This window comes from Epinephelus moara, chromosome 1, assembly GCF_006386435.1.
Source record: "Epinephelus moara isolate mb chromosome 1, YSFRI_EMoa_1.0, whole genome shotgun sequence".
Taxonomy (NCBI): domain Eukaryota; kingdom Metazoa; phylum Chordata; class Actinopteri; order Perciformes; family Serranidae; genus Epinephelus; species Epinephelus moara.
The window spans coordinates 13,326,145-13,345,963 of record NC_065506.1 but is presented as its reverse complement, the minus strand read 5'-3'; the positions used below and the strand labels follow the sequence as shown (position 1 = coordinate 13,345,963).

Below are 19,819 nucleotides of genomic sequence, written 5' to 3'. Positions count from 1 at the left end.
AGTAAATCAATATGATTATCTGATATTAATTCGTTTACTAACACTGCTTTAGACGATAGAGACCTGATATTTAACAGTCCGCATTTAATTCTCCTGTTTTGTCTTTCTGTCACAGAAGAGGTTTTAATTTTTATGAGGTTGTTATGCACAACTCTTCTTTGTTTAATTTTGGATTTAAATAATTTAGGTGTTCGGGGGACAGACACCGTTTGTATAAAACTATGAAAACTATGGCTGGGTAGCTGAACTAGAAGCTCAGAGAGGCGTATATGACTGCGACTCTCTGTCCTGGTCTCAACTCTGGGTTGTCAGGGATTTAAATTACTAATAAAGTTTGCCAGTTTCCTAGAAATGAGAGCAGCTCCATCCAAAGTGGGATGAATGCCGTCTCTCCTAATAAGACCAGGTTTTCTCCAGAAAGTTTGCCAATTATTAACGAAACCCACATCGTTTGCTGGACACCACCTTTGGGTACAACCTGTTCAAACTTCTTCACCCTGGTAGGCAATACAGAGCATAATATAGTAAAACAACCAGAAACAAGAATAGTTTCTTTCCACAGACATCACTGTGACAGTAACACCAGGCCATAGTGTCAGAACTAACCCTGTGGAACACCCTATAACCTGATAACATCCAGCATCCACCCTACCATTAAATTATATATTTCTGTAGTTTAAATACACACTGTTAACGTGTAAATATCTGTCAAACATAATTCAAGCCCACTGTACTTAGTCTACAAATGTTTATAGCAGTCACCTTGCTTAGCTTTGTTATCCTTATTTTTTAGCTGTACGTCAGTTCTGTGTACACACACTGAGAGCAACATATGACTGAAATCAAATTCCTTGTACTTGCAAAAATATTTATCCAAAAAAGCTGATTTTGATTTAGATTCTGACCCCCTTAAAATAATGATTTAAAAAAACAAATAAATAAATACATAAAATCTGGTAAAATTATTAACAAATTTGGGGGAAAATGCATCTAGTTCTTAAAGGAACAGTCAGGAAGATTTAGGGAGATAAGTGGCAACTAGTGGTGAGGACTGCAACCAGGTGAAACTTCCACAGGTTAGAACTCCTTCGGTGTTCATTGTTCAGGTGTTTTTTGTTTTTTTTACCTGGAGATGAATTATCCAAAGGTGCTCTCTTCCTCTTTAAAAAAAAAAATACCCTGGTTATTTATACTGGTAAAAACACTAAAAAAAAAAATTTCACATTTCAAATCAGTGTTTCTCCGTCAGTGTTAGCTAGCCCAGCACCTACTGATGTGCGCTTTTTTCTCTGTTAACTTAGAGAGCTGTGTTATTTGCAGATGTCTCTTCCTCTCCAAAACAAAGGGATCCAGTAATTTAAACTGGTGAAAACAACTTTCATATTAAAACATCAGCGTTTTTCCAGTGCTCTTGTTGCAGAGGAGCTGCTTACTATGGTGGCTGATGTTTAAAGGAGGAATAGTCCTATCTAGAATCAGTGTTTGGTTTGTCCGTTCTGGGCTACAGTAGAAACATAGTGGTACACCATGGCAGTCTCTGTCGATGAGGACTTGCTTCCTATGTAGATATAAACAGCTCAATCTAAAGTAATGAAAACAATGATTCATATGTTCAGTAGATTATACACTAAAGAAAACATATTTAAATTATATTCCATTTCTGCCAGTATATCCCCTAAATCCTACACACCGGACCTTTAAATCAATGAAAGACAGAGTGTGGCTGTTGCAAGTGGTTTTCAAATCTGCCCAGGGCTCACAGTAATGTTTGTTTTCTGCACTACCAGCTGGTTAATCACATTCACCTGGCACGCCAGGTGTAAATCACTCCCACACTATACGGTTAGAACAGAGAGCAGCATGGCCCCGAGTCTTGGAGCAACGGGACAGAGAACTACAGGGTGCTGCATTTGTGGCTGCGCTGTGGAGGGGGCTCTAATTGGCTGACGGTGCCCATGGTGTTGGCTCAGCTTCATTGCTTTAATCATGACATGTGCATGTTGCTGCCAGGAAAACTTTGGATGCAATTTTGACCCTTGTGCTTGCTTTGTTGCTTGTTTCTGGGAGTTCTGCCAGTGTATATTGCCCCCCAAAATTGCATAGAATCCTTACACTAATGCAACCCAGAGAGGGAGACTCTGAAATGGAAACATTAACCCACCACCCTCATCCTCCAAAACACTCCCCAGTCCCCTCTCCCTAACCACATCCTACAGCATTGTGGCTTTAATTGGCCTCCATTTTGCTGCAGCTCCAACAACACGACTTATTGGCCTTTCCCCTTCCAGTCTCTCTCTCTCTCCCCGTCTCTCTCTCTCTGGCTCAGTTGACACTGCTAATGGGACAGCGGTCGAGTCATATTGGCATCAACATCACCCATAAAGAGGGGTCTCTATGTCCTAGACCTGAAGGAACTGGGTGCCCTTGACTCCAGCACCCCTCCGCACTGAAAACAGAGAGCAGGTCAGCCATTCAATGTGACTCGATGGCTATCATGAATGGAACATTGTACCTATGAGAGACAAGAGCCTCCTAAATCCCCGGGTCACTCCCACTTTGGAGCGGGGAAGAGAGTGGGAGTCGGGGGGGTTTGTTTCAGAGAAATGTTGAATAAAGATAATTTAGAAAATGGGCTCCAGCACAGTGCTGCCTCTGTATCCCCCTGTTCCCTCCACACACTCAACTCCCCAAGGCTGCTCTGCTCATGTTTGTTTTGATTTTGCTCCCAGAATCGAGGTGGTGGTGTTGGAGGGGGGTTTGTAGGGGGCGGGGTGGTTATGTTGGAGGACTTAAAGATGCATGGCAATGGTTAAGACAGATTGGACCAAAGACAATCTAAGTAAACGAGAGGGAGTCATGCTATACTGTAGCTGTAGGCCACTTTGTTGCTCTGTCTCGCTGTTTTTATGACACAATAGACAGTTGGAAGTGCCCGAGGATTCCTGTGGTTAACGGAAAAAAATCAGGCAAAGCTGCGGAGAAGTTCTCCCCAGGCTTGTGGATGTTGAAATTTGCCACCTGTAGCTCAAGTAACAAACTTGTAATTGCTCATCACATGTGCGTCTATCATGTCACGCAATCCTGGGGACATCCTGGCAAATATGGCTCATAGAGACATGTCTTTTTCAAAGGATAGTTGCAGCAGTTGACCTGACAAGTATCTGTTTACTAAGCACAGTGACATAAATGTTTTTTTCTTTTGCAAGAAAGAGAAAGGAGCTTGACAAAAACGTGAAAGGCATGTTTAACAGAATCTGTTCCCTCTTGTCCTAAATAAACTTTTTCTCTCAGTTTGTTAATGTTCGCCCTCTTGCCAAAGCACTTTTGTACTTTTTGGACGTGACTAAAGCTACATTTGCAGAGCAGGTGTACACCTCACACCTAAATGCGAAATGGCTCTTTTACAATTTGTTAATGACTTGTAAATACCAAAGTAAGTGTGGAACAAGCCCCAAATGGCTGCTTGCTTTGAAACAGTTGGTTCATGAGCGTTTTTGATCATTAACAAAATTGTAAATATGCTGAAGTGTCCTTCTGATACTACGATCACTTGACATGTTTCATTTACTGTGCCTCTGCCTTCTTCTAAAAACATGGTGGTTTTATTACAGCTTGAGCCTGAATTGTGAGAGGAGTCCTGATTTATCTTTTTGCTCCAATGTGGATGGATTGCACAACGACTAGACACTTAAAATTCCTCCCCAGGTTTCAGTTACACTGACCTAATCCTTTAAATATTGCACAGTGAAACATGGCCACATGCAGTGCTTACTTTGGAGTGACCTGTCTGACTTGAGAATGACATTTTTAAACAATAACCTCAGCTTTTTTGGCTTTCAAATACTGTATGTTGACCCTTAAAAAGGCAAGGTATAAATATTTTACAAGTGAATCTAATATACCCAGAGGAAAATGTAACTGATCTTTTTACTTTCTTTTCCAGTCTCTCTGTGGACAAATCACATCATTACACAACTTTAGCTCATAAACATTTTATTATAAAACTCACCCTCCCGCACGGAAGACGCCGCTCTGAAGTGTTTACTGCTATGTTCCCACAAGATGAGATGAAAAACTGCAAACTCTAAATCAAGTCAGGTTTTGTGTGCACAAAAATCCGAGCTACGTTCATGTATTCATAATGTGTGTTAAGTGACCTCGGGCAGACACTGGCTTATTTTACTGCACATAATTGTAAAATATATACAATTCATCGTATTCTAGCTTCATAACTTAACATTTAGCGACATTTTTCAAGACTTCATTACAAAACACAAGGATTAGTTTTGACACAGTTTCAAGTGGCAAAGACACAAACTGGCAGCTTCGTTACAAGTGATCAATACTAACAACAACATTGAGTTTTCATTCCCTTTTTGCTTAACAGCTTCACATGGCATTGTGGATGAAAGACGTAAGACTGAAAGATTCCTGTTTCGAATAGATGGACCTGGTGTGGACCTTGGGACAGGTTACATCTAAAGATGTTAGATGTCCCATACTATTTCAATACCTGAATTTTCGGATTGACCAACACTGAGCACCGATCTGATACCATGGTGTTAAAAAATTAACAAAGGCTGTACAGCTACTACTAACCATGTGTGGATGTGAAGGGATTGCCCATTTTGCTAATAGCCAAGGGCGTAGCACCAAAGTAGTCTCTGAGCGTCCCCCTTCCTTTCTTTCTTTTCTTTTTTTAGAACCCCAGTTTCCCTTCCTTGGGCAAAGACATGGCAGTGTATGTTGTTTTCAAGCAGCATAAGCAGTCACTCACTTGGTTCAAGCTACAGTTAAAGACAAACTCTAGTGCAGGGGCAACTTAAACATTTTGCACCTTTTATTGCAGTCCATTTATTCAGCCAATTTTAATTTGGCAATACTATTATTTAGTCAGAAATTTTTAAAAAATGCAAACAAAACCAGACTCTTCATTCCAGGCTTTTTGTGGGGCCCCCTTCCCACTGGGGCCCTGGGTAATCAGCCCCACTTCCCTCCGCTATTCTCAGATGCTCTGAAACAGTAGTTACCAGTGGCTGCACGGTGCGCCTTGCTGTGTAGGCTACAGTTTTAGAGCAGCAAAGAAGAGCTGATTTCATGGGAAAACTATAAAATTACTTTTAAGTTTATCAATAACTTACGTGGTATCAGATCGGTGCATAGATTTACATACACATATTCCCAATCTAGCATTTTAGGCAGTATCAAAGGCATTTCCGACCCTGATATCGGTATCAGAACAGCTCTTCTAACATTGGCCCTGTTGGCTGCTCAGTAGCCGGACAAAGCAACTACAAAAATAAATGTGATGAATTGTTCTGGAACACTTAAAAACACACAAAATAAAAGCCTTCAAAATACAGGAAATTTTTGAATTGAATTCCATCGTTTTGTTTTAATTGTTTTATCTAGATTTGTGCATTCCTTTAGAAAGCACTTAGTGACCATCCTGCACGTTAAAAGCACTCTACATGAAGCCTAGTACACCTCTTGTTTAGTTAGCAACACTGTGACACAAAATATTTGACATACATTCAATCCACGTTTGACCGTTCACGCCAGACTACTGCTCATGGGTGAGTATGTTGTTGCTGATGCTCACACACTGTTGTGACACTGCGATGTTCACTCACCATGGTGTTGCTGCTGCAGTGTTACCACACTGGAGATTCATTGAGGGAGACTATGGCCTCATGTTGAGTCCGACAAGCCTTAATATCCACAAAATGTGCTTTGCAACAACTTTTATTCAAACCAGTTTGTTTAAAATCGTGTTCACTCACATATATCACAGCTAAGCCGTGTCAGACCAGCTAAACCTCTCATCATGAGCAGTGTTGAGGATAAACTCCAGGTATATGTTGACCTATTCACACCAGCGACACACAGCCTTTCCTGGCTTGTTGCTACAGTGTGAAAGCAGTAATAAAGACAGGGGTCTTTTAAAGGCGTGAAAGGGGGCAGGCAGTAGAGAGGAGGAAGAGGGGGTAGGGGGTGTCTCAGGAAAAGTTCAATAAAACAATCTCACATGGGGGAGGGGCTCCAGACAGAGTGCTGGAGAGGCGCTTCAGTTAATTTCAGTACTTGATCCCACACCCTCGCCTGTCCTTTGACTATTCCCACAAATATTTGAAGTGTGGTTGCTGCAACAATGCAGAGGCCCCTGAAATGGAGAGCAGAGCAAACAGAGACTGGATGGGTCCAATGTTTGTCTAAGGTCTTAATAAAGCCACACTCCAAGTACCATTGAAACCAAACAAACAGGAGCTGTTTAAAGGCACTCAACTTGGCAATGCCCCGCAACAAAGTCTGGTGTGGTTCACCTCCTCTCATCATCACCTCAAAGTGTTGTTGCCATTTTTGCCGACAGGTTTCAACTTAGCAAAAAAAAAGGTGAGCAGTTCACTCAGAGCACTGTAAGGCCATCTGTGTGAAGATCTGAACACAAATTTAAAAAAGCAGGATTCCTGAGTGAGATGTGCTTGAAGAAGAATTACTATGCAAATTGTACGGTTGTGGAAAGCAAACACTAATCACTACTGTGCTCACTGTTGCACTGCAACTAAAATGGAATAGCAGGGAGGCCTGGGGGTGAAAAAATAGCTTCCCTTATCCAGCAGACCTGGGTTGGAGTCCTGTGCCAGCAAGCCGGCCCAGTTCCATACTGTAGTGTATTTGATCAAGGCGCTGATACCAACTCCAGCTGGACTCTGAGCTCCCTGGTGGAGTCTAATGAACAGAGATTTTTCCACACCGTCATTTATAAATCCAACAAATGCTTCAAGTACCCATTGTCTCAGTACAATATCCGTGCTAGAGGAAGAAACAGGAGCATCATGCAGCTGGATAACCTCTGGGGAGCAGAGGAATGATCAATATACACCTCCTCTCTGTCATTTTTAGGGTCATAGTCTTCATCCTCATAGATGTCATCCACATCAGGCTGGTCTGAAATAACAATGTGGTCTCCTATGGAGCAAAGTTTGCTCATGTTCTCCTTCACCACTTCACAGAAAGGCCTCTCCACCCCATCACAAACACAGCGGTTGAGCAGCATGCCATTTGGGATGAACAGCATCTGCTGAATGGTGGCTTTACACTTGGAGGAGCACTTCCTGCCATTGAACAGCTGCCCGCAGTATGACAAGTAGGCCGTGAGGGAGGTGTGGCAGTTGCTGTCTTCCTCGCAGCGCTGCCGGGCCTCCATGCACCCTATCCCCCCCGCATCGCTCGGGTGTCTGCGGGGGAGACACGGCTCTATGGCTCGCTTGGCGCTGAGGCACTCCAGGTCCTGTGCACAGTCGCAGGTCTCCAGGTCCGGCCCGCTGCGGGTGTGATTGAGCCTTATCAGCGCGTTGATGCAGTGGCTGGGACACTGCCTCCTCGTCCCCCTGATGTTACCTTCACAAGCTGCTAAGTACTGACTGTATGCAAGGTCGCACTCGGGCTCCTCGTGGCACCGAAGGAGCGCCTGCCAGCAGATTAGCTGGGCATCTAAGGCCACCAGCACCCATGGGAGAAGTGCCAGGGCGCTGCACCAACATTTCATGCTTGGATGGAGTTCTAGTTCGGTGACGTGCACTTTCTCCACCAGCACATTAGGATCAGGACAATGTAAACGCTGAATCTCACAGACTGGAGTTCATAAGTATTCCATACATGCGACACATGAGTTAGTTACCAACGCAGTCGAAGAAAATACACTTGGTCCTTTATAAATCACCCACGGAAACTTGCACGCAAATTAAGTTTGCCTCCTCTTGGTGAGTTTTGTAGCAGTGGAAGTCAGGATCTGACTCAGGGAAATCTCCACGCGTGGCTGCAAAAAAGAAACAGCGCAGTAACAGTCATTCCGGGAAGCATGTTCGTTCAAAAGTGGGAAATCATACTCCAAAGTGTAGCCCGTGTCTGCTCCGTGCCACCGGTGCACATCTGAGATGGACACTGAAACGCGCCGCAAGGCTATCCAAAGTTAACGCGCACTCTAACCACAGTTATTGTCCACAGCTCAGTTTGTACACTTGAATTCATCTTTCTTGCCATTGTTGGTTTCGACTTCTCTTCCCAGCTCCACCACTTTTAACATCCATCCGCACATTCCGATGTTGTTGTTTTTTTTAGTTGGAAGAGGTTTCTGTCTGTCGCATTTTGTCCCGCTATGCGCGTCTTTGTCCCTCTCCTTGCTGTTACGCTTCACGGTCCGCCGAGCATTTCCCCACAACACCCCTCCTTCTGTCGAAAAAAAGAAAGAAAAGTTTTCCTTCCCCCCTCTCTCTCCCTTTCTCTCTCATTTACAATCCTGGCCACCGATTGGTCTTCATTGAGGAGTCAGCCGTGGGACCCATTTCCAGGCCTACAGCAGCACAGCTCTGCGCACAAATCCTCTCACTACATGACGAGATAGGCTGGATAAAAATGTTTATGATTTTCCTTGCATGAAACCAAAGATCTGTGTGGTCCCCTCTCCCCTTGTAGCAAAACACAAGTTTAAGGGGGGAGGCAGGGGGGGCTTGCAAAACGCATTCCTTTGCAAGAAGCTCACATCTGCAACTTCACTGCTCCAATTTTCAGCGCGGAAAAACAAATCTGTTCCTTTTTAGCCACAAACAGAGCAGGGGGAAACCTCTGTGATAACTGGCTCGCCGTTGAGAGTTTTCACTCAAAGCTTCTCGCTAATTGTGGCTCTTTCCCCCACTCCCCGTCCTGCCTCTCATTCTGCAGAGTTTTAAAGCCCCGATTGATAGAGGAGAATGGGAGAGAATAGTATTTTCTGGACCGTTTCACCCCAATTGTGTCAGATTGGCCATGCAGTGGCCCAGTGTCTTTCCAGGCTGAAGATTGTCCACGCACTGCGGCCTATCAATAGAGAGGGGTTTCAGCATCAATATATTTTACAGCTATCCCTTTTCACACCACACTTGAGAACTACCAACAGCCCAGGCTTTGCTGCCATTCACATGGTAACTAACTTGATTTTTAGGGTTATAGCCACGAAAGGGCAGAATCTTAGTGAGTTTGTTTCGGTTTGGTGTTATTAGAATAATAACAATAATAATTATTATTATAATTATAATTACAATGATTATAATTATAATGGTCATTTGTGTCTAAAGCCGCAGCTGAAGTTGCCATGAACTAGAATGCGTTAAAGACATTTAATTTGTCCCAATAACTGGAAATGATGAGGAAGTGTTTCCCAAGAAATATGACTCCAATCGGCCACATGGTGGCGCTTTAATTAACGCCCCAAAACGCGATTTTGGAGAGGCCACGCCCCCCACAACGCAAATCCATTGACTTGAAGTTTAGGACAGGTATCTAATTCAATGGGCTCCACAAAAAAAAAAAAAAAAAAAAAAAAAACCCTTAAAAATCTGTAATTTTTGCTAATTTGCAGAATGTGAAAAACACTTTTATTGTTATTATTATTATTATTATTATTACTCTATTAACACGAAATTTGCCTCATGGCTTTATGGGACCGAAGCACTAATTTCCATTATAAATAAGCAAAACTGGTAATAAAAAAACATGGTTGCAATTACTCAAAAAGTGTTGGCAAAGGGCGGGGTTTACACAAAATAACTTATTCATTTTAAATGTTAAAGCTCTTGTGGTGGGTTTATTTGTATTAATATTTCCAGCTATATTCACTGATATTGAGTTTAGAAATACAATAGCTTAGGGGTCAGTTTGATAGATAGTATATTTAAAATATTATTTTGTTCATTTTATTAGTTTTGAATTTAATTGTATATATTTTTTTTAAATGAAAAATTCCTTGAATTTGAGTATTTAATTTTTTAAAATTATTTTAACATATTCTTTTAAATACGTAATCCCGTCATTTTATGTATGCTGCATGGGTGTGTTGGCGCCATCTGGTGGACATCAGCAGGAACTACAGGCAGCGCTTCAGACACAAATACACAAAATGTCTACAGTTTTTTCCTCCAATTTTATTATTTAAATCGAAATGTATTGTTCTGATATACTCACCCAGCCCAGTTTGATTTCAAGTAAGATATTTGTTTTTAAATACTAAATCCATTTGTTGACATTAATTTTTATTTTATGTCATTATTTTAGTGTATTTAATTTAACTCTCTTTAACCGAGTTAGTTTTACCTGTCAGCTTCTGGTTTCCGTTGTATTGGCGTCCTCTAGTGGACAACAGGAGGAACTACGAGCAGAGCTGCAGACTCAATGCTGAAGCCCTTGTACTGTATGTATTTATAATTTCTGCCAGCCGTATTTACTGATATTGAGTTAAAATATTAAACTGTGGGTAAAACTGCAGTTCAGTGTCTAAAATATGCATATAAATAGAATTAGACGGTATACATGTGTATTAAAATATATATGTATTGTATGTACCAAAGGTGACAAAAAGACCAGGATAGATAATGCAGTGCAATACAAGACTTCAAATTCTACAACAGCTCTGCTAAAAATATATACCTCTGCAAAGTTTATTTCTATGTTTGCTTTTGTTGATAGGACCTCTGTGCTAAAACATATAATTGAATACACAGGTGCACCTAATAAAGTGGCCACTGAGTGAAAACACAAACATACCCAAATACTTCCCTTCATGTAGGCTTTCAGTACACACTATATGGACTATTTGACTATTTTGATCACTGCGCTGTTGCTTCAGAATGAGGATGTAAAATTGTATCATTTATTTTTTAATACTAATTCATCATAACATCCCATTACTGACATGTCATTCATAATCAGTTTGTATCTGCAGCCTCCATCTTGGATGCTTGTGTAGTTGTGACATGGGCGGATTATGAGACAATGGACATATGGGCAGAGAAATGCAAAGGGCCCCAACACCTCTCCTACTTTGGAGCAAGAAACACAGACTTTGTGGTGGTTTTGTGTCTCCTTGTGGTTACTTTTTGTAGTCGTTTCGGTCTTGTGAGGTATTTTTCTGTCTTATTAAGGTAATCGTGTGTCTCTTTGAAGTAATTTTGTGTCTTTTTGGTTATTTTTGTGTCCCTTTGTAATCTTTTTGTGCCTCCTTGTGGTCGCTTTGTATCTCTTTGTAGTTATTTTGTGTGTCTTTGAAACTCCTTTGCATCTCTCTGTGGTCATTTTATATCTCTCTCTGTTGGTTGCATGTGGATTTGAGTGGCATTTTGCAGGTGAAGGCCACAGGGCCCCCAAGCACTTTGGACCTGGGTCTGTGCCCAGTAGGCCTGTTCAGTAATCCATCCATGAGATGTGAATGTATTATTGTCTCCACCTGGTGTTCTGGCTGCTGCAAATGTAAGACTACTGATGACTCGGCAACAGCCCTGTGCAAAAATCACACAAAACAGACAGGAAGTTCATTATCCTAAAAATTAATTTATTGCAGTTAAAACTCAGAAAAAAAAAAATCACCGAAATACTTTAAGAGACAGAATGATAGAGATACTGTCAAACAAAGAAACGGCTAAAGAACAAGAAGAAACTGCGTGTCATGGCAGCCATTTCCTGAAAACTCAGTCCCACGGGATAACAACACAAAATAATTACACTTGTATATTATTAATACTGAGTTATTGAATTATTATTTCAAGTCACACACACTCAAACAAAGCAAACAGTTTTCTTTATGGCTTCTGTTCCACCTATTAATACTGTCTCATGATCAAACATGACAGATTCTAGTAGCTTTATTATAAAAGAACTTATTGCAACTTTTCCTCTCCTTATGTTGTTTCAAATATACTGCTCGTCTATCACATGACAACAACCACTGGACTGAAATGTGACACATACAGCAAGAAAATTCCACTCGTCTTAGAGAAAACAATCAGTAACTTTTTGCCCATGTTTCCTGTAAAATAAAATGTGTACTCTTAGGATGCAAAAGGTTTATAATCATAAAAAGAAAAGTGGGGACAGATATGAGATCGAAGCTGACGTCACCCTCAGAGTCACTGCTACATAAAATCAAACACTGGCAAAATGTAGCGTATATGGATGTAATACAACAATAACATTCCCTCTGGATTCACCCACGCCTTCACTTATTGGCTATAAAACAACACAGACAGAATACTGAGTTACGCAGCAAAGCCCACAGTGACTGTGTGCTGTCTACGACCGGCACTCTCAGCCACAAGACGAGTTTTATTTTTACAAAGACACCACGTGACGTAACACATCGGCTAAACAACACGAGTCCACCAGCACAGAACGGCACCACTGAGACGCAGGGCTCGATGAAATGGAGGACAGGTCAAAGGTCATGTGACGACACAATGAGACCCAGTGAGTCGATGAAAACAGAGCGAAGAATGACCCGCAGATACATTTACATCTTACACGACATGAATATGTGGATTTATATTCACACCACAGTTACACAGTTTGACATGTTTGTGCCATTTCCTTTCTGTTGTGTTTTCAACAAAGGCTTTGGCATACGACTTCTAAAGCATTTACATTTCTCTCATCTGAGCAGCTTTAGTTTTTTAACCTCTGGATGCAGCACAAACACAGATTTATTTGCACCCTATGTGGTTGATGCTAGGTTCAGTTTGGGAGCACGGATATTGCACACACTTTAACTGTAAATTCTTACAACATACAAAACGCAGCAAATCTAAGACATAATTTCTGCCTGCTCACACTGTATTTGTTGCTTTTAATAAAACTAAAAGTAAGCAATCTCCTGCAGAAAAAAACAACAACAAGAAGGCCTGTCTTCGTAAAAAGTAGCTTACAGATGTTGGAGCTCCAGAGAAGACAACCTTGTACGGACGTCCAAGGCACACTGAAGTACGATAAAAGCCAAAAAAAAATCTTTCTAATGATATGTCTAGGTAAAGATTAAGCTAAGATTAACGCAGCTCACTGGGAGCTTTCATCAGGGCACCAAAGGGCCAACATTAGTAAGCTACTTAAGACAAAAATCTGCCTCATTCAATGCTCTAAATGAATATTCCCCATTTAAAATTCCCCAAATTCAACATAACACACATATGGCTTCCTCACATGAGCCAATGTTCACCTTGTGCATGTGTGTTTTCATTTCCACCAAGCAGCTGATCTCAGCGATCCTCCTCTCGTCAGAGGTGTATGTGAGATCATCTGCTGTGTGTTTGGAAGCAATGAAAACCCGCACACGCACACTCCTGAACCCTCTGCTGCCGAATCCTATTGTGCTATCACTGGTCACGTGAGGTACGGACTGTGAGGAGGGTTATAGGGATGAGGGGAGTAAAGGATTTAACAGCTGAATATTTCTCAGAGGAGAAGTTGCTCTAAAGGCAGAAATAATCTTATGGGTTAAATCTCAACAGAGAGAGCCAAATAAGTCTTTCAAGAGTGCAAGGTAGCTCATTTTAATAAAAATATGGATGACATTCATGACTTTTTGGATATCTAAAGAGTTACCTAAACTAGCTGCACCTCTATGACACTATGGCTGGGATTCTTTTTCAGCAGTTAGTAAAACAAGCCCCAGATTTCATAACATCGGCTACTTTCTTTTCTAACTTTGCACGGCTAGAAAAACTGTTATTATGTGGCTATGCCAGCTGACATTCCACTAAAGCATATGAATATGTCTACCTCCAGAGCAGCTCTGCCTTTGAAAAATATTTGCACAAGTAAAACTCTAATCTCCTGGGACTTGGAGTTGGCCAGATCACATGAGACTGCAATTCTCCGTCTGCTTTTTGAGGTCTTCCAGTGTGGCCTGGGCTTTGTCTTTCAGCTGGTCGATGTCCACGTTTTGGATGTTGGACAGCTGGCCCAGCACCGACTGCTTGTGCGTTTCCTCCTGGTTGTCCTCAGCGATCATCTTGGCCAGCTCCGTGGGCAACACCACATCGTCCCCCGCCTGCTGGATCTGGGTCTCATCTACCTCGTTCTGAGGTAGATATCCAACGGGACAGAAGAAAAGAGGGACAACACAGTTGGAACAAATGGTTTGACATGGTCAGGTAATCAGTCCCAAAATGCATTGTCTTAACGTTCCTTACAAAAGCAGAGCTGGATTAGTTTACCTTTGGTAGTCTGTACTTTTCCCGGAAATGACTTCTAACTGTGGCTCTCTCAGCTTTCTTCTGGGCAAAACTGGCTTCTCGTTCTTGTCTGCAAGAAAGGAGGAAAAATTGTTTACAGGCATAATTTTGTCAGCGACACTAAATATACAAATTTAGAATTCAGTTTCCAACCAAAGCTGGGAAATGCCTTTTTTAATCAACTGTGCACACTTTCACCTGTGGGAAGATTTGGAATAGTAACACTAACTCCACCCCCCACACATTTAATATCACCATAATGTTACAAACAAACCATGCATAGTATCTGAAAATGAAGAAATCCAAAGTCATGGTGCTGTTGCATCTCTGCTTTCTGTAAGGCTCCTGCTGGATTTGGACCTTGGAGGACTTCAGTTTAGCATTTCCATGCAGGAGCGGATCTTCCTGCAGGCAACATAGGTGGCCTCTTGGGGCGCCTCTTAGAGGGGGGTTGGGTGCCTAAAATATCTGCCCACTAAAACCTTTTCACTGCAGCCAGTCTGTTGTTGGGGTACTGCCTCTAGTTCATCAGTGAATGATCAGTACAGTCAGTACTTGCTCTTAGAGTAGGAGAAAATGAAAAGGCAAAAGCGTAGTTGCCTTAGTTGTTTGTGTTGATTTCTCATTTGCTCTTGTTCTTTTTTGTTGTACATACAATAATTACAGAAGACAATAATATTCTTTTATTTCTGTTTTGTGGGACTGGTGTAGGTGGAGGTGGGGGCTCCAGGGGAAGCTTGCCCAGGGTGCCGAATGTGCTTGGTCCGGCACTGTCTCCTCACTACTTTAGCTGTGCAGCGTTTAAGGCAAATTTAGGTTTAAGGCAAGCCATCTACTAAATGAATGCTGACACTCCAACCATCTCCATAATCGCCTAAAGTCTGATCCTGCATACAAGGGAGATACTGAGGGGGTTCTAAATTTCCACACATCTGTCTTGGAGAAACAAAATAAACAAATATTTATCTGCTAACCTGTTGTCATTTGGCTTTTTAAAGCTCACTCTTCTTCACAATCCAGCCTACAGCCTGTGATGCCTCCAGCAGAGGGCAGACAACAGGCTGCTGGCGGTTCTCTCTCCACTCAATGTCATGGGAATATTTATGGCTTCAGTTTAGTTCATAATTGTCCCTCATAAATTTCTAAATTTGCTGAAAGGCCTCTGACATCATGAGTCAACAACATGACATAATGCTTCACAAACTTGCTCATGTGGCCTGAAGCCAAACATAGCATGAATACAGTGACAGAAGACCACATTTCATTAGAGTCAGTGGAATACAGTAGGTGCTTACAACAAAGTAAACACTATAGATGGTATTTGTCAGTGCTACAGTGGTAGAGGTTGCATCCTATGCCCAGAAGGATCACATCAGCAGTTGATCTAAAGGCGGGGGGACACTGGAGGACCAAGGGCATGGTTTGCAAAGTGTTTGTACCCAATGTGTCAGGGGAAGGACGTTTTCTCTGGAGACGCGGCATTCATGGTGCCGTCCATGTGAGCCCGAGTTCACTTTGTATAAACATGATTGGGCCAAACACGGAATGGCACATGGGCCCATGTAGCGCTCACTTGCAGCCAATGAGCAGAGCTTTGTGTCTTTCCCTCTCAAGGGCATCAGATGACCAGGGATGTCAGTGTGGCCCGGGTGCTGAGGGTGATAAAATGTCTACATGTGACATGCCAGTGTGAGCAACTCATCCCCCTCCCCAACCTTATTCTGCTTCAATCCGAGCAGTATGGGCCTCTCTGTGATCTATGCTCATGTTTAGCACCTCTGACTAATAACTCACTTCCACTGAAGGTCACATTATGACGGCAGAGCGTTAAACATCTCGTCATGCCTCCTGTAGAGCTCAGTGGGCTGAGCTGAGTGTTAATACCGCTAGACTTAAGACTTCACTTCCCACTCATGCTTAAAAATGTCTGCACATTACACCATGAGGCACTTTGGATACAAGTGTTCATGAAATGTGTTATTATATATCATTACAATGCCTGTGACTGCTAACAGCTGAAATATATAATCACAATCTACCATTTTTCTGTAAAGCTGTGGTCTGAATTCTTTATTCCACATTATTAATTTATGGTAACATATTCTATGGCCAGGACAGTGAACATCTGATATGTGATGTGGAGTTCTGCTCTAAAGGAAGCAGCACACAAATCAATAGCGAGTTGCTGTCTGCTGGGTGAACTCTGTTTGGCAAATGACCTTGTTGTTACCTTCTATCGCCCCTCAGTGCGCTCAGGAAATAAACACCATGACCAATATGTAAATTGGGAAACATTAACAAAGAACTCATTTTTGCAGGTGAGACACAGAGCAAAGACTTAAATGATGAAAAGCCAGCATGGCTAAGGAATTAAAAGGGGCACAGCTGTGAATTCAGCTTTAAAAAATTAACTAAAAAGCAAAATTTAATAGATAAAATAGAGGTCATGCCATTCCACATATAATTTCCCACATTTACAGGCTCCAGTGCATTTGTATAATGTAAAGAAATAGTAACCATTTTGAGTAGTAACTTATATATGAATAATGAAAGTCAAAATTAGTTCATAATGTAGGTTGTTTGCCCTCTGATCACATCCAAACAGAGGTTTTACTTTACCCACTTTATTTACCACACAGCCTGATTCATTATTCAGCCGCACGCACAGCATTAGGAGCATGTCTCGCCCCAAGCACGGATCCCTGTAGACATTTCCGTGGAAGAATGATTCCAGGAATCCTAAATTAAAAACGGCGCTACACAATTTGCCGAAGAGACAGAGAGCTCCCTGGGCGAGAGGAGCAGCTGTGTGTGGAGCGCTCATGTTATTCCATTGATGCGTAAAAAAGCGCGCGGCGCACTGGGAGCGCTCTGCTATTTACACACAAATACGCGCTGTTTAAATATGCCATGCCTTCTCGACACATACTGTGGGTTTTTCATCACAACTTCACAATCACAAGCTTCAATCATTGCCTTACTTTTCTTCCTCTAACTGTTGCTGATATTGCTCAAATTCCTCTTGAGTCATCCCCTGCGCGGCGGCGTCTGATTTCTCAGCTTCGGGTTTCTCCTCCGTCAGTCCGCCTGTCAGGTTCTTCAGCTGTCCCCCAACCATGTGTTTCACCATGAAAGCCATGGCTGCGCGTCCGAGAGTCCTCTATTTGATCTGCTAAGAAGTTGGAGGCTTTGATGCGCTCTTGGATGGAGCGGCGAAGGTGGATGTATATCCGTCAAGTGACGCTTAATAAACCAAAGCACATGTAACTTTCAAAGGTTCGGTGAGCGCAATTAAACCGGGGGAGAAAAAAATACTCCAACGGCGCGTCGGAAGCAGTTTCAGCACCACTGGCCCTGGACAGCTCCGCGCCGTGAAGGATGGAGAGGAGCTGCTCAGCTATGAGTCAACAAGTTTGGCGCTGAACTCTACCAATCCTGTGACTCCGTCCGCAGCCACCACTCCCTCCACCCAATCCCAGGCACCGCCGGACTGGGTGTGCGCTTGCATGGCGCGCGCCGGCATCGTGGGCTGCTCCCGTGAGACAAACAACACGTGACGAGCCTCAGTGTCTCCTGGCTGTTTTGGTGCCTCTGTCTCTCTCAGGGTCATCTGCGCGCTGGAGCCTAACAGTTTGTCAACACACAAAGAGCTTCCTAATTGCAAATTAGTCAAATGACTGTCTGTGAACCCACGGCATGAGTTCGGTTTATCAGCCTAATCACTTAGAAATGCTGTCTTCCCTTGTAGGGTTTCTATGGTGTGGGCTATACAAACGAGCTCATTTCTACTGAAATGATGGAGCGTGTGTTCTGCATCCCTCAGTCTGAGCACACCCTCCATCCATGCGCGTTTAATGCCCTTGTAAATATTCCTTAGCCCCAACATTAAGGAACTGGAGCTGACATCCTAAAATTAGAAATTTTGTCTCCAGTTGCATCACCATAATACTCCTGTAGTGACTCATGTATCTGTAGTCACCACAAGTGAGTTTAAAATATTAGTGTCTTATGCTTGTTAGGCCTCCTATAGGATTTTCACTGCTACTTCCTCTCATGTTTCTGTGTTTGTGTGTCTTTGATGGGGTAGGCGGGTGAATAGTTCAACTTCCATCACCAGAAAAGATGATTTATAAAAAGTCTGGGCGGTTCTGGATGACACTGTGTGACGCAGTGTTCAGCTGGAAAGCCTCACTTCTAAAAATATGACCTACATGTGTGTATGTGAGGAGCATTTTAAATCTCTCTCTTTCTCTCTGTGTGAGATTCTTGACATCCAAAGTGTGAAAAGGAACTTTGATTACAAGTCAACAACTTGAGCGTCCTGATCCTCGCAGCAGTCTGACACAGAGTCTGGCCTACTTTCCCCAGTCCCTGTGGATCAGGGGAGACAGAGAGCGTCTCAGTGTCTTTTTGTCACAGGCTTAGAGAGGCCCTGTTAGCCTATACCTGCCTCGCTTTTAAATCTCTCTCCAACTTCAAAGCTGCCACCAGTAAATAGATTGAAACGTAATGCAGTGAATAAGATCAAAACTGTAATCTCTGTGAAATTTAATAAAAAGAAAGAATTTGCCTAACCAGCATGTTTCAACAGCAAATTATATCTTTTCGCTTTTGATTTCCACAGCCATGGAATCTTTTCCCAGCCCAGGTCTCACTCACTTTTTTTGTATGGATTATCACTGAGCCCTGACTACAGGTACTCCAGTAGGTACACAGCAGGAGGCTTTAATCCAAGATGATGTAAATTACACACACACAGGCTTAATGGTGAAAGTCATACATTTCAGGAAAGAGAACTACAGCCTTCACATGATGACATGTTCTGGTAGCCGAGCGTGAAAGTGAAAGTCCTTTTCTGCAGGAGCTTCTATTAGAGGTGCTGTGTTTATTGGCAAGAGTATGGAGGTATCCATACAAAAGCACCAAACCTATGACATATAAATTCACCCCCATCCTGTGATATAGTGTCATCTCTGTCATCAGCTGAGGCACTCAAATCTCCCCATCTTTAAATTCTTCACTTTATCAGCGTGGTCTCTTTAGAGTTGTCTGAGGGTCTTTTTTTTTATCACAGTGCCATTTATTGAATAACAAATTCCTGGGATTCATGGAGCTTGCCACTTGATAGCTGGTCGTGGTTGATTGGCGTGTTGTCAGCTGATGATGGTATGAACAGACGTGCGACTTTGTTCCTTGGCATGTGGGGGAGCCTTGTTTGATCTGTGATGGCAATGTGCTGGTTGGCTGCATGTTGCTCACAGACTGATGCTGGACAGTGGTAGCAGTGCCGGATCTAGCACGTTCAGTGCACTATGCAGCCTTTCCAAATACGTGGATAACACGCAAATTATTGGCTCATACTTAGGATATGTAAGAATTGTGGTTCATTACTTTTTCGTAGGAAAATGTACAAGCAGTGCTTGAGAACAACCTGACTAGGTGGACTAGAGGTCGCACCCCTACTACAGTTTGACCATTTAGCATTAGATCTTTAGCTCATTGTCCCTTATGTTCCATTGTTTGCATGTCAAAAAAGAGCTCTTCAGAGTTTGGTTTTGAGTTGGTCTGGCTCTTGTGAGACAGTTCCAGGGACATGATTCATGTGTGGAAATGTGTCTGATATCAGAGGAGTTGCTAATTAGTGGCCACTTGTGAGCCCAGTGGAACTAGACGATCACTGATGATGGCTGGACGACTGAGTCAAATAAAAACTGCCTATCATGCCAGTTGGGCCAGCCAATGTAGGTTAGCCTGAAGCAGATGTAAATACTTTGCTTGGGTGAGAG

General features: G+C 42.5%; 2 protein-coding genes across 2 annotated transcripts; both read right to left on the bottom strand.

Moving 5' to 3' along the window:
- Positions 1-3,976: 3,976 nt before the first annotated feature.
- On the bottom strand, positions 3,977-9,001 carry si:ch1073-459b3.2 (growth arrest-specific protein 1). Its single transcript, XM_050051298.1, has one exon. It carries the CDS (start codon positions 7,547-7,549, stop codon positions 6,797-6,799), a length of 753 nt encoding a protein of 250 aa, XP_049907255.1. The 5' UTR covers positions 7,550-9,001; the 3' UTR covers positions 3,977-6,796.
- Positions 9,002-11,368: 2,367 nt separating this feature from the next.
- On the bottom strand, positions 11,369-17,525 carry cplx3b (complexin 3b). The gene is made up of 3 exons (XM_050045807.1): positions 17,015-17,525; positions 14,016-14,103; positions 11,369-13,879 (listed from the first exon to the last, which is right to left on the bottom strand). The coding sequence occupies exons 1-3, from the start codon at positions 17,170-17,172 to the stop codon at positions 13,655-13,657; spliced, it is 471 nt and encodes a 156-aa protein (XP_049901764.1). The 5' UTR covers positions 17,173-17,525; the 3' UTR covers positions 11,369-13,654.
- Between the last annotated feature and the right edge of the window lie 2,294 nt (positions 17,526-19,819).